Genomic DNA, 15,590 nt, shown 5'->3' with positions numbered 1-15,590 from the left:
ATCCAACAATTTCTTCTTCTGCTTCCTGCTGCTATATATTTATCAGAAGAGCTCACCAACAGGCAGGTAATTGTTATGCAAATTGTTAATAAACAAAACATTGCTGTGAAATGAACTGGAGAGTGACAAAATCTCTACAGCCAGATTAAACAATCATCTCTGCTTATAAATGTTGTTTACACCAAAATGGAGTGCAACATGATGAGCATGGTAATGTGTTTGGAAGGGGAAGTTCCTAATGTGGTCAACAGATGGTGGCAGAAGGCTGAAGATAACACTCACAACATGAAGTGTTTTGCAGAAGTGGCTTATTGTTACATAAAGATAGGTAAATATGTCTCTTCAGATTTAGACAATGTTTTAAAAAGTCACGCCGAGAACATTCAAAAGCTGGCAAACAGCTATGTAACAGTGGCTCTGCAGGATTTGAGTAAATCTCCCTTGCACCTGGGGAAGCACAAAATAAAGACACAGAAATAAAGGCACAACATCTGCCATTACCTCATGACGTTAACGATGATAATCCTCAAAACAGCAGGTGCTTCATGCTACTGAATGTATAATTTCTCTGAAGTGACCCTGCTGTATTGAAGAATAAAAAGTGATGTGTCATATTGCAGCTGTTCGGAGATGTGCATCATCATCCATGCTGTCACATCGGGTTTGGTAACATAACAGAGCAGATCATTACATAAATATACAAAAGAAAAACAGACTTTCACAAGCATTAAATTCAGTTTATACATAGCAGCCATTTGAAAGTATAGGAAACTATTGCCTATTATTGCTTAATATAACACCTTTTAAAAACTCAAAAGAAAATGCTAAAATGAGTGTCGTCTGGATCATCTTTGAGTACGTCCCATGGACAACACACTGATGAAAACCAGTTTTAACCTCTAGATTGAAGCTGTTTTTCGAACTGTAATACTGGGAGGAAAAATAATTAAAAAAGTATTATTGCCCTTTGTGTTATAGGCGTGGGAGAAAATAGCCTCACTGCTCAGGCTGCCTGTGAGTTCAGGAGCCATAATACTCTTTTTTCCCCCAATGATTATATTTAAATTACTTTTTTTATATATAACTTTTTCATCTTTGCGCAGTTTTCTTTCCTGCAACAAAGAATGCGAGACATTTTACCTGAGAGTATGCCATATTACAGACACATAGAATACATGAATGTCTTTTGTCCCTTTGTTTGATCAGACATTATCTGCAACACCACATGCTGCAACAGGACAGCTCTGACTGACTGTCACAGTCATCTGGCCTTGAACAGCTGTTGTAGTGATGTGCATTCAAACCAGCAGGTGGCTCTGTATCTTCTTTTCTTTTCTTTAAGTAAAGGAAGATTCATTAAGAACCATATCACACCACTTTAATAAGAGTCATTACTGCAAGAAATGTTAAACATGCAGGGATTTTTGTATGCAGGATGCTGTGGTGGAAAAGGTTTAGCCTAACATGACACCAGGGTGTGTGCAATACAGAATAAGACTCCCCTATATGCATGCCTTCTTATGGTTTGCCCAATGTAATTTTACTTATCCTGACCATGATTTCTTAATTGAATACAATTCTACATAATGTGAGTCAAAAAGATAAACAGTATTTTGCCATTGTTGTGTCATCTGTTGAATCTGACATCCACCCAGAATCAGTTTTTAAATATTAAGTAAAACATAAACATGTCATATTTTAGAGTTATAAGGGGATACACATGTGTCATAATTGATATTGTTGCAAATAAATCCCTAAACAAATAGCATATTGTGAGTGTCTGCGCGTCCACGTGCGCGTGCACGTACGAGTGAAAGTGTGGGCCTACAGATGAAATACAAGCTTTTTGTTTTAATCGAGACAATAACAGCTACAAGCAACGGATGATATTCCCAAAATGATTTCATATACATGTATATCTTGCAGTAGTCATTTTTGTGTGGTTGCATAACTGTCAGGTAGGTTATTATAATGATGTGCACGTTGCGATTTTCTCCCCCTCCACCAAATCCAATCACACCCTCCCCCATCTCAAGTACAATTACGTGTTGGGTGACGTTTCAGCATGCGGAGGAGGGCGCTGGGCAGGGACCACTTGGACCAAAGAAGACTAAACGCTATTTCATTTCAGCGCAGAAACAACGCATTGAAGGCAGTGGACCAGGGCGCCGTGCTGAAGCCTAGCCCATTGTCTCCTTCAAACAGAGCAACTAAGGAAAACGGCTTTCACCAACACAGCGGTGCAGCCCACAGAGGAGTGTCCAAGTGGTAGGCATTGCGGGTTTGTAAGCCACAGAACAAAAAGGGCCGTGGACAGATCTGGCCAAAAAACGGAAAATGAATCACAGTCAAGTTTTAATAATATGAGCAAGAGCCTCGTTTTGTTGCAATTGGTGAACAACTATTGATGCTTCTGCGCCGATCGTTTTCAACACCATCATTTCGCGCGGACTTCTTTTGTTCGCATCGCTCGAATCCCAAATTCTAGTCTTCATATTTGTGTTGTAAGAAAGAGAAGAGTTAGTCGCTCCTAAAAAACAAGATGAATTTCCAGTCGAGCGTCCCAGGGTCCGGTCTCTCGCAGCAGTCCCAGCCAGCCATGCCCACTCCAGGCACGGTCCCGGCGCCAGTCCCCGTCCCGGTGCCCCAGTCCATCCCGTCCCAGTTCGGATCCGGATCGTCTGCAAGCTCAGGGGCTGGACAGTTCGGGTCGGGGACTGTTTCTGGCCAGGGTTCCCAAGCCGGCTCAGCGGGCTCGCAGTTTGTTTTGTCCAACTCAGCGGCCATCAGGGCAGAGATCCATCGGTTCGAGTCTGTCCACCCGAACATTTACGCGATCTACGACCTGATCGAGCGCATCGATGACCTGGCCCTGCAGAACCAGATCCGAGAGCATGTAATCTCCATTGAAGGTGAGTAGGAGGGGGGGGGGGGGGGGGGGGGTCATACTAGGTTTTTCGCTGTCGTTTGGTGTTTCTCATTCAGTGAGTGCTGCGGGGGGGGTTTGTGTTTTAGTGTCTGTTTTGAGGGGGGGTCTCGTTTCCCTTCCTTTTATGTACACATTGTCATGGGCGCAAAGCACAGTGTCAACAATCACACTTTGAGGCTGTGGCGGTTGGGGGCGTAGCCGATTTCATAGCCCTGCTCAATAAGGGAATTGCCTCCATACACTGCAGTGTTAACAATAGGATGTTCAATTGCATTCACAAGAGGCAGTCTGTGCGATTGTGTGACTGTTACTGCTGTTCAATGGCATGTGCCAAAGGAAACGCTTCAAATGCACTACAGTCTGACCCTATTTTAATTTGAACCCATGTCAGTGGAGAAGAGGCAGAAAATGCTAAGTCACATGTTGCATCAAACTAATTATTACTCTGAACAATGCAGAGGCACACACAGTATTGTTACACAGGGTGCAGGAGAGAAGAAATTATGTGCCAGTAGAGATGATGGACATCTTTGAGTGTGTTGGAAAGCCATCACCGGGTATATTTTTCACACACTGGAGATCAAGTCCAAATGTTATTATCTGACCCGGAAAGGATGACAGTGAGTGTAAACCAGCTACTGCAGCTTGTCAAATACAATGATGATGCACTGTCAAGATGTGTACAGCTTAAATTATGGTGATGGTTTCTCATGTGTTTCTCCCTGCTACTTACCCGCCCATGTATCCAATCGATGGCTGTGTGACACAGCAGTCAGTGGACTGTCCATCAAAGGGAGCTGTCAGGGGTCTTGGGGAGTATTACAGCAACGGTCTGAATGTACATGTTTCACCACTTGCTCTAATACTGTCTTTGGTAGCATTATCTTGATCCAAACACACACATATGGTAAAAAAAAGGACAATAATGGCAGTTTATCTTAAAAGCAGTAACCGTTATAATTCAGCAACATGTTTAGTTGTCAATTATGCTTCAAAAATTAAGTTTCAGTAACATTAGCTTTTTGACACAGATTATGAGTTTTCAGTGAGAGGGATATTGTAATGGAATCGCTTCAACGGTTAAGTATTTTAGTTGTGACGAGTACAATTTAAGAATTTCATTAATTCAGGGTGATGCAGTTAGAGCATGCCAATGGCCAAGATCAATCAGACGTGTGGTTAGATGCTTTCAAAAAATACATGCTCAACGCAACTTTATGAAAGATATGGACATGTTAGGGTTAGGGTTAGGGTCAAAATAACTATCAAGAGACAGAAGATCTCATCATTATTATAAGAAATCTGATGCGTAGTCAACACTGAAAATGCTTTAGGATGTTCCATGTTTCTTGCAAATGGCACAGCAGACAGGGATATATATATATTTGTTATCCTTGATTAGCCGTTGTTAATTCCTCGATAATATTTCTGAGTTTTGAAAATTCCTTGAACACGTTGACTCATCATAATAATGACCACACCATAAAACCTGAAGTAGAGGGTTGGGCAGTCTTCATAAGTTTAAAATGGATCCAAATAAAAGATGAAAGTCACCCTTGTGTGAAAACAAGCAACAACTGGTGGGCCCTGTGGTGTCTCAGCTGGACCTTTTGAGGAACGGATGATTCCCCTCTTTTATGATGCCTTTGGGATTGTTGCATAATTTGCTCAATAAAGGCATGTCTTTATTCTGTATCTTGATAAGACCACACTGGAGCCTTTTGTGAGTTAACTCTTAAATGTACCTTTTAAAAACAGAAAGGTCGTTGTTTGCCTTTTAAAAAATCTGTAAAATATGAGCAAACACTTGAACTCAAGGAGGACTCCTCCCTCAGCAACCAATGTTGATGTCATAGACAAATAAAAGTAGTTTTAGGAGGAATTTTGTGGTGTTACACTTTACTATTAAGGCCACTGTATCTTTGTATTGTTCTCAAAACACAACATATACTGCATTAATGTGGCTTCTGATGGTTAGAAAATAAAATCTTACTTTAAGTTTCTCCCTGACTGGACATTAGCCCGAAAAAAACTAGCAAGCCCCTGCTTTCTAAAGTGCTGCATGCTAAACCTGATTCTTATTGTTGATGTTTGAAATACGAAACCTCTCAGTAGGATATCACATCATCTGTATTTGTAAAGGTATCCTGGGGAATAGATACAATACTGGGATAGTTGTGGCACTGTGTCCACACCTGCAGGCTTATACAAAATATTACAACTGGGAAATGTTTAACCCAAAGCAAAAATCCACTGCTAAACAACAAAACAGCAGAAATGCAAAGTATTCGCCCTGTAATCGTTTATTCATGGTTCAGTGCAAGACATTGTTAGCCTGCATGGTGTAAACTTTGACGTTATGTGTATGAAGAAAGGCAGTGAATTGATATTTCTAAGCATACACTGTAATGTCAGAAAGCATAACAGATTTGGATGTCCTCTTGGGGAAAAATAACCCATTGCTTTAGCTTTGATGTACATTCTGGTACGTTTTCATGCTGTTAAATTAGATGCAGTTGCCTTAATTACGGTAACTTCAAGAGGCTTTGAAGAGCTGCAACAGGAGACATTGGCCGTCTTGTCTTCACCTGCTCAGAGGAACTGCAGAGCTGTTCCTCTTCAATCTTGCATCCTTGCAGAGTCTGTTGCTAAGGAACCAGTGGCTCATGAATTTAGCTGGAAATGTTGAAGAAAGAATGAATATAAATTACAGTCCTTACAAAATGTATTCCTATTATTACTAAGGTTTCCCCTCTTGTTTTGTGGATTAATAACCCCTTAATAACATAATGATGACAAGAAATTTGTTTTTTTGTATATTGTTATTTTGCAGTACTGCTTGGTTTCTGTACTAATTCATATGCTCATTTCCAAATATTATTTGTTCTATTCCCTTCATATTATTAGACTAATATTTGTGAATACTGGACTGAAGATAAAGCTAATCTAAATTATACAAGTGTGTAATTGATGATAAGCTGCAAGAGTGACCAGGACAGGAAATGTGCAAGCAAAATGGCATTGCCCAGAATATAGAGTAGAGCTAAGTGGTTGGCAAGTGGATTCACTTAAAGTCGTGAAGATGTTTCAGTACTAATCCAAGAGGCTTGGGTAAGCATTGCTGGGTAATCTGTTTCGGGCTCCGGGGCAAAAACTTACTTTTGGGCCTATTTTCTCCAATTTTCCAAAAGGTACAGTGCACACGCAAACATACACACACCATAGATGGCAGCTTGCGTACATTATTTGCACAGAGCCCCGGAAGCCAATCAGTCCTCCTATCCAGGAATACCACTTGGCTGAGTGTTTTTCAGTCTGGGTTAATTTAGTTGAAAACATCCCAAACAAATGTGCAGGTTTTAAAATAGCCAAAATTCACCTGAAAATGTGCCGCTTGGGCTTTTGGGGTTTTTGCTTGGTTTGAAATCACAATACCATTCACAATGTGATTTGTGACCCGAAGGACTGCGGACCTTTATTGACATATGCTATGAAATCCCCAGGAATAGATGCTGGGGTTGCTAGAGTGGCAATCCTTTATCAATCAGGCTAAACTAAGAAATGCAATTTCCTGGACAGCGATTTGGTCTAATTCATCAAATGTTTTCAAAGGTTGTGCCAGTTAAACTACATATTTAGGCGGGGATTGAGTCTAGGACTGCTTCATCCATGAGCAACCGGTTTATAGGAACTCTTTGCAACTGTGTCCTTTAATGGAACATAAAGAGCTTCTATAATTAAAAGCCAAATCTGTCACTTTTCTTGATATTGCTCTGTTAATCATCACAGCAATTACCCTGGCCAGTGTTCTTGCCAGCGGCCATCATCAAGCCTCACTGGGAAGTGACATTGATGCTGCGGCAAAAGTTTGTTGAAGGCCAAAGAATTACGTAAATAGCAATAAGAAAAGTTGTTAATGTACTGTTGCACAACATGTATTGTGTAAGACTTGCCACAACTTGTTTTCCTTTTGTAACCCTTAAAGCTTCCCTTTAACAGTACTGTTAATACACCAGTCATCTGACTGTTGCCAGAGCCTGGATCAGAGACTTGATAAGGGAGTTAAAATACATGAAGGGTTGTAAATAAAATTCAGATCACTGAGATAAGAAGACAGCTGCAGAAACGCTATCTGTCTGTACTGTGATTCCAGTTATATTTTTAGCTATTTGTCTCAATGTGGAGGAGTGTTCCATTAACAAGATGTCCTGGGAATACTTTTCTTTAGGTATTAGGTATTCTTATCAAACATGCATAAAGATGTTCTGCAGCTAATTGAATAGATATGTTGATGTACTATGCATGCACGCCACGCATATGAAGTAAATAAGCACATACAGTAAATTCTTTACACTTTTTAGCCTCAAAGTGGCATCACACTTTCTCACCAGAAGGTTATGATTTCCATTTGCCAAGTGTTCATTCTGTACAATGATGTAAAGATATATTGCATTTTGACCAATAACTGTGTTTTGGAAAACTTAAAAAGCTCCTGCAGTCACCTAAATCCACTGCTACTCAAGAGGGGTGCTTGGGATTTCAAGAAAGGACTAATACGGCTGCACAATGGGACATTGTGTGATCAGATAGCAATAGGGACGACACAGAGCGATACAAAAAGCACACAGACTGAAGCCTCACAGCGCTCTGTCGGCATTGTGTGGTACCTCAGCAGCTCCTGGTACACACTGCATCTCTCTTGTAGTCGATTGCCAAGGAGAGTGAAGTAGAGTGCTCATCTAATAGAAAGCACGGAATGATGATAATGCATCTTCCCAATGCTGCTAAAGCCAGATTGATTTCCTCATGGCCAGTGAGAAATAAAACACTGAATTATCTTAATCAACACTGTTTTCATTGAGCTGTCATGATGCAGCAGAAGTTAAGTAATACAGCTTTGGTATTTGAATTCAAGAATCATGATGGGAAACAAAGTCCTGATAAATAAACATTCATTACATATGTAATACATGCTGCTTTATATATGTAGGTTTACAGAGGTTTTTCAATGAGTTGTGACTGTTTAAAGGTTGAGATGTACGTGCATGGTTGTTTGGTTTGAATATGATTTGAGGAACTTGGCTTACAGTTGTCACTGTGGGCCATCTGTGTCAGGGAAGATGCCGCTGCTACTTCTGGCAAGTAAAGTCCCAACAATGTGCTCATTACTTTTCTAAACCATATCTGTGAAAATGGATTAGAAACTGTTATAGAGTTAGAAATGTAAGTCAATACCAACAGCTGTGTTGCTCACAGGGTATGCCGATGTAAATTGCTGTTAATGTGGAATGCTGGTGTTTACAGAGTAGCTCTGTAAGTATTTACTAGTTGTAGATCTTGTGCCTAAATAAATCCTCATCTAAATACATCTGTGAAGCATGGAATAGGCCCAACTATGGCCTGTTCTTTCGTTTTTCTGGGTACTGAGCCACATTGAAAGTTTAGGTTAAACACTGCATCTGTATCTTCAGAAATGTTTAGACACTTATTATTTTTCCCTTATTCTGAGGCCTTTAACACATACAATTTCTAGCATATTAAGTTCAAATACCAACCCTTTTTTGCCACCTCCATTAGACAGACATATTGCAAATATCTTCGAACCACCATATCGTGTTTGTCATCAAGTAAATTAGACTTGCTTTAAAAGTACAGTCATTTTGCTGTACGGTTGCCAATAGAAGGATTCAGTATGTGCCCCCTTGTCATAGCAGTTACATGTGGATAAAGAAACTGGTACCTAAAGAGAGTCAAGTTGAATGGAGCCGATCTGTATCATGCCATAGAAACAGGGCATTGGTGAGATTAAGATGAGAAGATTGATACTACTCTCACTTATTTCCTTTTATAGAGAGAAGATTAGTTTGGCTTGGAAGCAAAGACTGGAAGCAGGATGAAACTGCTAGCCTGGCTCTTTTCAAAGTTCAAAAACGACTTTAAAGCTTACTATTGACTCATTTCTCAAAGGTCTTCCAACTCTTATTGGGCCTCTTTGATGTGATGAAACACCGATTACTCCAAACACCTGAAATGTGCAACCAGTGCCAATGTCAACTCACCCAAGCGGGCCTTGATAAAAGTATAAGCTTATTTTTCTGATTTCCCGTTCACTTTAAGATACTAGGCGCGTTCACACCAAGTACTTTGCCGTATTTAGTGCCGGCACTCAGTGCCCCGGCACTTATTACTCCAGGGCATTTAGTACAGATCGCGTTCACACCGGAGTACTTTTCCCTGAGGGAAGATTACGCAAATGAGCCGCTGACGTCACTTCATCTTCTTCTGCTTTGGGTTTACTGGCAGGCCGCAAACAACTTCACGGCGTATACTGCCACCTGAAGTCCCCGGCCGGAAGTCCCCGGAGTTGGGGACTGGCTTCAGTAGAAGCTGCTGGGACTCCCAGCAGCTTCTACTGAAGCCTTCCGAGTAAATCGCCGGAACGCCGACACCTCCTCATCTCCACCGCTCCCATGTTTTATTTTGTGTTGCCATAAGTTAGTCTCTCTGCGTTTGTGCACTGGGCGAATGCTAATGCTAATAATGCTAATGCCAGGATAATAAAATGGCGGCTCTACAAAACATTTCAGAGTTGTACGGGGCGTGGTTTGCAATTCGCCCAGCCAATCAGAACTGGGGCACTTTTTTCCCCCAGGAAAGTACCATCTCTCAGCAGGCACTAAAAATGGGGGTAAAAGTTCCCGAGATTAAGTGCTCTTTTTGGTGTGAACGCGACATAAGGGGTACTAACGGAACTAAACGCGAAAAATACGGTGAAAAGTACTCCGGTGTGAACGCCGCTAATGTCAGATCCTCGCTCTGTAGCATCTGGAACAACTGAAGCACCTCTGTGTGAAGCATGGAGGGTCTCAGGTTTCAGCCATGTGTTGAAAAAACACTTCACATCACGTCTACGTCACAGGTTTATTCTTGGGAGCGTAGTAGTAACAGACTTTTCCCCGAACAGATGCACGTCAGATAACGGGGCCTGTACATGTCACACTCTCAAAAGACTCCCTGTTATGTGATTGAGCCTATAAAGTTTCTGTCATCTGCAGCTTCCGAGCATTCCTTCCATCCCAATTGAAATACATTTGAACACGGCACCCAACTCTTGACAGTGGAGATGAGCTGAATTGGTGAGCTGTAAACAGAGCGTTGGGAGGTCTGTGGGGTCAGAGTGCCATTTTTGCATCAGCCCTGCTGTCCTCTCCCTGCTGCAGCACTATGGCATGGCTTATTGAATGTGACGCTATCCTCCACAACAGAATGTCCTCCATTGTGCCATTGAACAAAGGCTCTCTCTCTCCCATTGATGGACAGCTAATTTTTTTTCTTGTGTTCTGAATGTGGAAGGGTGGGGTCGAGTTGGTCAGGGTTTTTTCATTTATTATAACGAGTACCCTAATCTCTTATGGGCAGAGAGTAGATGGTTGTTTTATATCTGTTGTATTCTGATTGTTAATGGCTCGTGTGGAGTAGTACTGATCTAATGTTTTATTGAAGGGAAGAGCCATTGATATTCTGTGCTCAGTTCGTTTTGAATCACTGGGTTTTCAATACTGAATAAAATATGTTCTTCCCAGCCATACATGGATCTGTGGTTGTTCAGCATCAAGCGGCCTTATTATATTAAAAGGAAAAATGAGGGAACTGAAGAGTCTCTGAGAATATATCATGATGTTATATTGACAATGATAGATTGGAACTAATATGGCCAATTGAGAAGATGTGACTTCAATTAAATAACAACATTTACTGTAATATCGACATCACCAAGGATATGAGAATCTCAGCAGCTCAACTGTGAGAATGTGCTGCTTTACTTTCTCTTGAATGATAAGTGTTTTTGTGGTGCATTTTTAACAATTTTCTAGATCAATGCTGACTCTAATGATTTTAATGATCAATACATCTTCAAATGTTTTCCAAGTTAAACAATTTGTCTATAAAATCTCAGAAAACAGAAAGCCCAAGGATTTGTATTCAAGTGGCTTGTTTTGTATGTCAGGTGCTCTATCTACTGTATCCATTGTGTGCTATCCTAATACAAAAGAAAAACTCATCAAATCTCAACAAGCAAGCACGTGTTTACTTTAAAAATCAATAAAATAGTTTCAAATGAATACAGCTCTACAATCAATGAATTGATCAAACCAGAAAGTTGCAGATATACGGATAATATAATCTAATCATAACTCACTGGTTTTACGATATTTATAATTCCCTCTCGTCATTTTATTATTTTCTTTTTATGGCTGAGACAATAAAAATATGCTATAGGTTCTTGTTTTTTTTTTTCAATGTGTGCATCATCCGTATCCTATGGTGGAAGTGCTCATGTTTCCTGCCAGTGGGGTAGGGCTGGAAGCAGATGGCTGCTGACAGAGGAAGGGGTTTGGAAAGCCGTGAGTGAGCAACAGATGGAAAGGCGCATATGCCTCCAAGTCCCCTCAGCCTGCCAGCAGTCCCGTGACTAACTGTGGGAAGATTCTGGCCTCATCCAGGTTGGGGATGGTTAGAGGATCATGGTGAGGAATGAAGTGTCCTCAGAATGGAAATGGTAATCTAAGACCGGTTTTGTCTCTGGAAATTCAACTGTGGCATGATTCAGATCGCTTTTATTTGGGGATGAAAGAAGAATTGTTGCAAAAAATCAACCTGGCGCAAGAAGCATATTGTAATTTATAAAACACTGTTTAAATAAGCAAGCACTGATCTTATATTGGTTATCCAGTTATTTAGGAAAAGAGGAAAACCCCTACAGGGACTTTTCTGGTCCTCGGGGAGCTAATTTTCTTCACCGAAGAGGAAAATGCCGGATAAAGGAAGTGTTGCCTACAGTATGTGAGGCCATAATGGTGAGTATGACTAAGCCAGCACACATCTAGCTATAGCCTTATTGATAGAAGACAGCTATGCCTGCTCCCAGAGAGAAATATAATTGAGTACACGCGCGCTATTTAAAGGATTCAGGGCTGTGGAAATTCAATGTAATTCCCTAAAGAGCTCAGGGACATGTCACAGTGTTCTGCGTCAGGCAATCTGCTAAGAGTTTGTTTCTGCACGAGGTTGGTGGAGTGATACTTAAAAGTTACTTTTTTAGTCCGATGTGTGATGGGCAAAAGGTTGAATTGCTGTGTCCCTATGTAGTACTTTTACTACAGCTTTTACCTAACTGAGTATTAACCCGCAGATCTTTTAAAAACTAGATATAAACCAGATTTTGTGAGGATAAAATCTGTTATTTTCATCTTTTGCCTAAGCCCCCCTAAGGGTAGCCTCCTGTGGATTGATCTATAGTAGTTAAGGCTAAACGTGTGCATGCAGTAGTTTGACATTTACTCTCACTTTGCTGTTAATAGAATATCCTTACTCTATATAACTTATCACTTCTTCTTCACAGTTTATTTTTATTTAACTAAGAATAGTGTAAGCGTTGTCAGCACTGCTTTTCTGAGGTTGCACTTCTTGTCAGTACAGCTTGTTTAACATGTGCCAGCTGAGCGTTATCACCCAGGTCCTACATTCCTTTTGTAGATGTCATTGTTTTTGATGGTGTTGTGGCATGTCCTCTGGCCTTGTGCTTGCTGCCTTCAAAGGACTCACTCGGGCAACATGCCAGGCACTTGTTATCCCAGTTTGTTTGGTTGGTGTATGTGAAAAAAGTAAATGTAGTTGTAACTGTTAAAATAAATGCTGCAGTGGACAGTTGGTTTAAATAAAGTGTCTGCATCTGTTACACAGCTTACATCTGAGATATTTTTGATCACTTGTTTTGGGAATCATAGCCAAACTCTTAAGTAGGGTTTGTTGTGAAGTGTTATTCTGTGGGAATCGCTTGTAGAGGAAATGTAATGTGACCCCCATTTATTGTTTATACGCCCGTTTCCTGCTTTCCCCAGACTTGAATAACCCTAAAGTTGTTCCACTGCTGAATCCCCCCTGGCCGTGACCCAGGTTTCGTGTCATGTGGTGGGGTATGTGAACTGCATGTACAACAGGCCCTCTAGGAACACCATCGCAGGCCCGTTCTGGACTCAACATCTGAGGACAGGATATGGGCTCCAAGCTTTAAAAGAACTCACTTCCTGTGACACTCTTTGGCCAAATGTTGTCCACTCTTTTCATGTCTTACTTTGTATGTGTTCCCTTTGTGGGATTCAGAGTGCTCTTAAATTTCAGTTTGAATGGACCCTTTGGTCAGTGGTGAATAGACCAGATGCTTCTCGTAATGTACCCATAGTCCATGATTAATGTGATAATATTTTCAAATGTGGAACATTTTAAATTCTGAGTCATTTTGTTTCCATTCTGCTAGCAAATAATGACTCGTGGTAAGCAAACATCGATAATGCATTATTCCCCTGTGGAATTTTTGGTCTAAGTTTATCATTGCATATTAAGCCTTAATTTTCCTACTTTTCCAGAGGCAAAACGGTTAATATCTCTTTGTGTGTAAGGAGTTTAATGACGTAAGTGCTGCAGTATTTGTATACATATGAATAAATCATGAATAAGAGTGCAAGCAAGGATGCCCTCTGGCAACGAGACAGCACATTTATCTCACGGTTCAGCCAAAATTATAGCAGGCCACAACATGCCAGGACACAAGAGGCCAAGAGCAAACATAAGAAGGCAAATAAAATCTGATAAGTAATTCATAACAGTCATATTTTGTATAGCCTGCCAGTTAGGAGCTATGTTACTATGGAGATTTGGAAGAAAAAGGTTACCAGAATGCTACAGTGTTCGCCAAGCACCATTTGGTCCTTTTTTTGAAATGCAGTGTTTCGAATAAGTGACAGTGCTGTAAACTGATCTTCCCCATCATTATCTTGTGAAGGGACAGTCTGCAGTGTCCGTTTGGTACAAGCCTTTCAGAGTCTGTGTCAGAGAAGCTTCTCAATGGCTCCGGTTTGGAAGAGGAGATTTTCCTCATCCAGGAGTCTGGCGTGAAAAGTGCACTGTTCAGCAGCCTGACACTGTTCTCGGGAGATGAGCTCTGCCTCGATGTGTCTTTGCAGACCGGCCTTGAATAAAATACTCCACAGCTAAAAGGGAGAAATTATGACACTTGTGTTGCCACACACTACATCTCAGGCCCTGTTGTGCTCTTGGGCACATTCTGTTGTGAAATTGGACCAACTGGTGTCTAGAGATGCACCCTGCTGCTGTGTTAAAGCATAGTTAGCCGTTTGTAACCATTTTGCAAGATTTACAGGACATTTACTTCATCAGCAAATTGGTTTCTCAGTGGCACCGTGCTGATGTCTTGCAGCGCTCTGTGTTATTTGTCCAAATGCGAGTAGTTGCACACAAATTATGTTTAAAGCGAGGGATAACTCACTTTGCGAATGTTTGTGTAGGGGCTCTCTGAAAATATTCACACTACTAAATGGTGGCTTTTCACACATTTGGCTTCAAGAGACCCTCCACTATAAAAAAGGTATCTTTTGTTGTGTCAGAATCTGGCTTGGAATCTGTCTCTGGCCTTGAAAATAATTGGCGGCTAATGTAGGTCCAAGCTAATTCAAAGCTGCATTTTGTCTGTTAACACAATAAAACAAATCTTCCCGTGGTCTCCTCGTGCCAATAGGGCTTTTAGTAAATGGGACCCCTTCGTTTAGCTGGCTGGCAATTGAGAGCTTTTCCACGATTAATGGTCCACTTCCAAAACAAATCCTGTGGCCACACTCACTCACCCTCATGGATTGTCAGATGTCACGTTTGTGGAAAAGTCCATCTGACTAAAAACCTTGGTTTAATCCATCAGGGCAAACACGGGTCATTTAGCATCAGCAGTAAGTGGAGCTGTCCTTGTGTCTGATATGAGTCTTTAAGACAGAGAAGTGGGGAATTCAGTGAATCGTGTACATCTGCATTGTAGGAGCTCTTGTGATGCATCTTCTTCTGTGGTTGAGTGTATTGTAGATCTGGTGGTGGATGGGTAGGCAGTGGCATGTTATGTAACACATGTAGGTGGCTGGAGTAGCTCTGCGTGAGCGTGTTTGTGTGTGTGTGTGGTGTGCATGTGGTACTCTCTTGATGTGTGAATATCCCCACACACAGGCCTTTGACCTGACCTGGATGGGTGTCTGCTGAGTGCAATACCCCGAGGATATGGATATAATGGGAGTTTCGGTTTGTGGGGGTGGTAGGGACAAGGTATTAGAGCAGTGTCATGTTATGACTGAGGGTCAGGAATTGGGGTTGAGTTTGCGGTCTAAAAAACCTCTTAACACTGCTTGTCTGGCAGAATCAAACTATACTATTTTATGGGATTATTACCTTTTGTTTATACTCCAGCCTCTCAATATATATAGCCTCTGTGCAGGTAATTGCCCCTGGATCACAATGACTGCTGGCCCAGACGCCTTTGTTTGCAGCTGGTCCAGGACTAGACATCCTTATTTCTGACAAAGAAAGGATCGGATATCATCAAATAGAGTCCTCAGGGGGTAGGTCGTTCTGACGTTATCTGATCCTGAGCTACTGATGTGGTATATTTGGATTGATGGCATAATTCAGCAGTATATCATCGCTCCAAAACATCTACACCTCATCTACTGTTTCGCAGATGAGGGGCTTTTAACCTTTCAGTTACCCTTATACGTTAACTCAATAACTTCCCATATCTATTGAGTTAGTGAAACACGTCCCA

The 15,590-nt window shown here is 41.2% G+C and overlaps 1 protein-coding gene across 1 annotated transcript in view; it reads left to right on the top strand.

Annotated features, from left to right (window-relative positions):
• Nucleotides 1-1,966: 1,966 nt before the first annotated feature.
• Nucleotides 1,967-15,590, top strand: part of agap3 (ArfGAP with GTPase domain, ankyrin repeat and PH domain 3) — a 114,837-nt gene continuing 101,213 nt past the window's right edge. Inside the window, exon 1 of the mRNA XM_034137521.1 lies at nt 1,967-2,912. Coding sequence (XP_033993412.1) covers nt 2,543-2,912 — 370 coding nt within the window. The 5' untranslated portion in view covers nt 1,967-2,542. The remainder of the gene's footprint in view (nt 2,913-15,590) is intronic.

This window comes from Trematomus bernacchii, unplaced genomic scaffold (genome assembly GCF_902827165.1).
Source record: "Trematomus bernacchii unplaced genomic scaffold, fTreBer1.1, whole genome shotgun sequence".
NCBI lineage: Eukaryota > Metazoa > Chordata > Actinopteri > Perciformes > Nototheniidae > Trematomus > Trematomus bernacchii.
The sequence above is the reverse complement of the archived record's forward strand: the minus strand, read 5'-3'. Positions and strand labels throughout refer to the sequence as shown.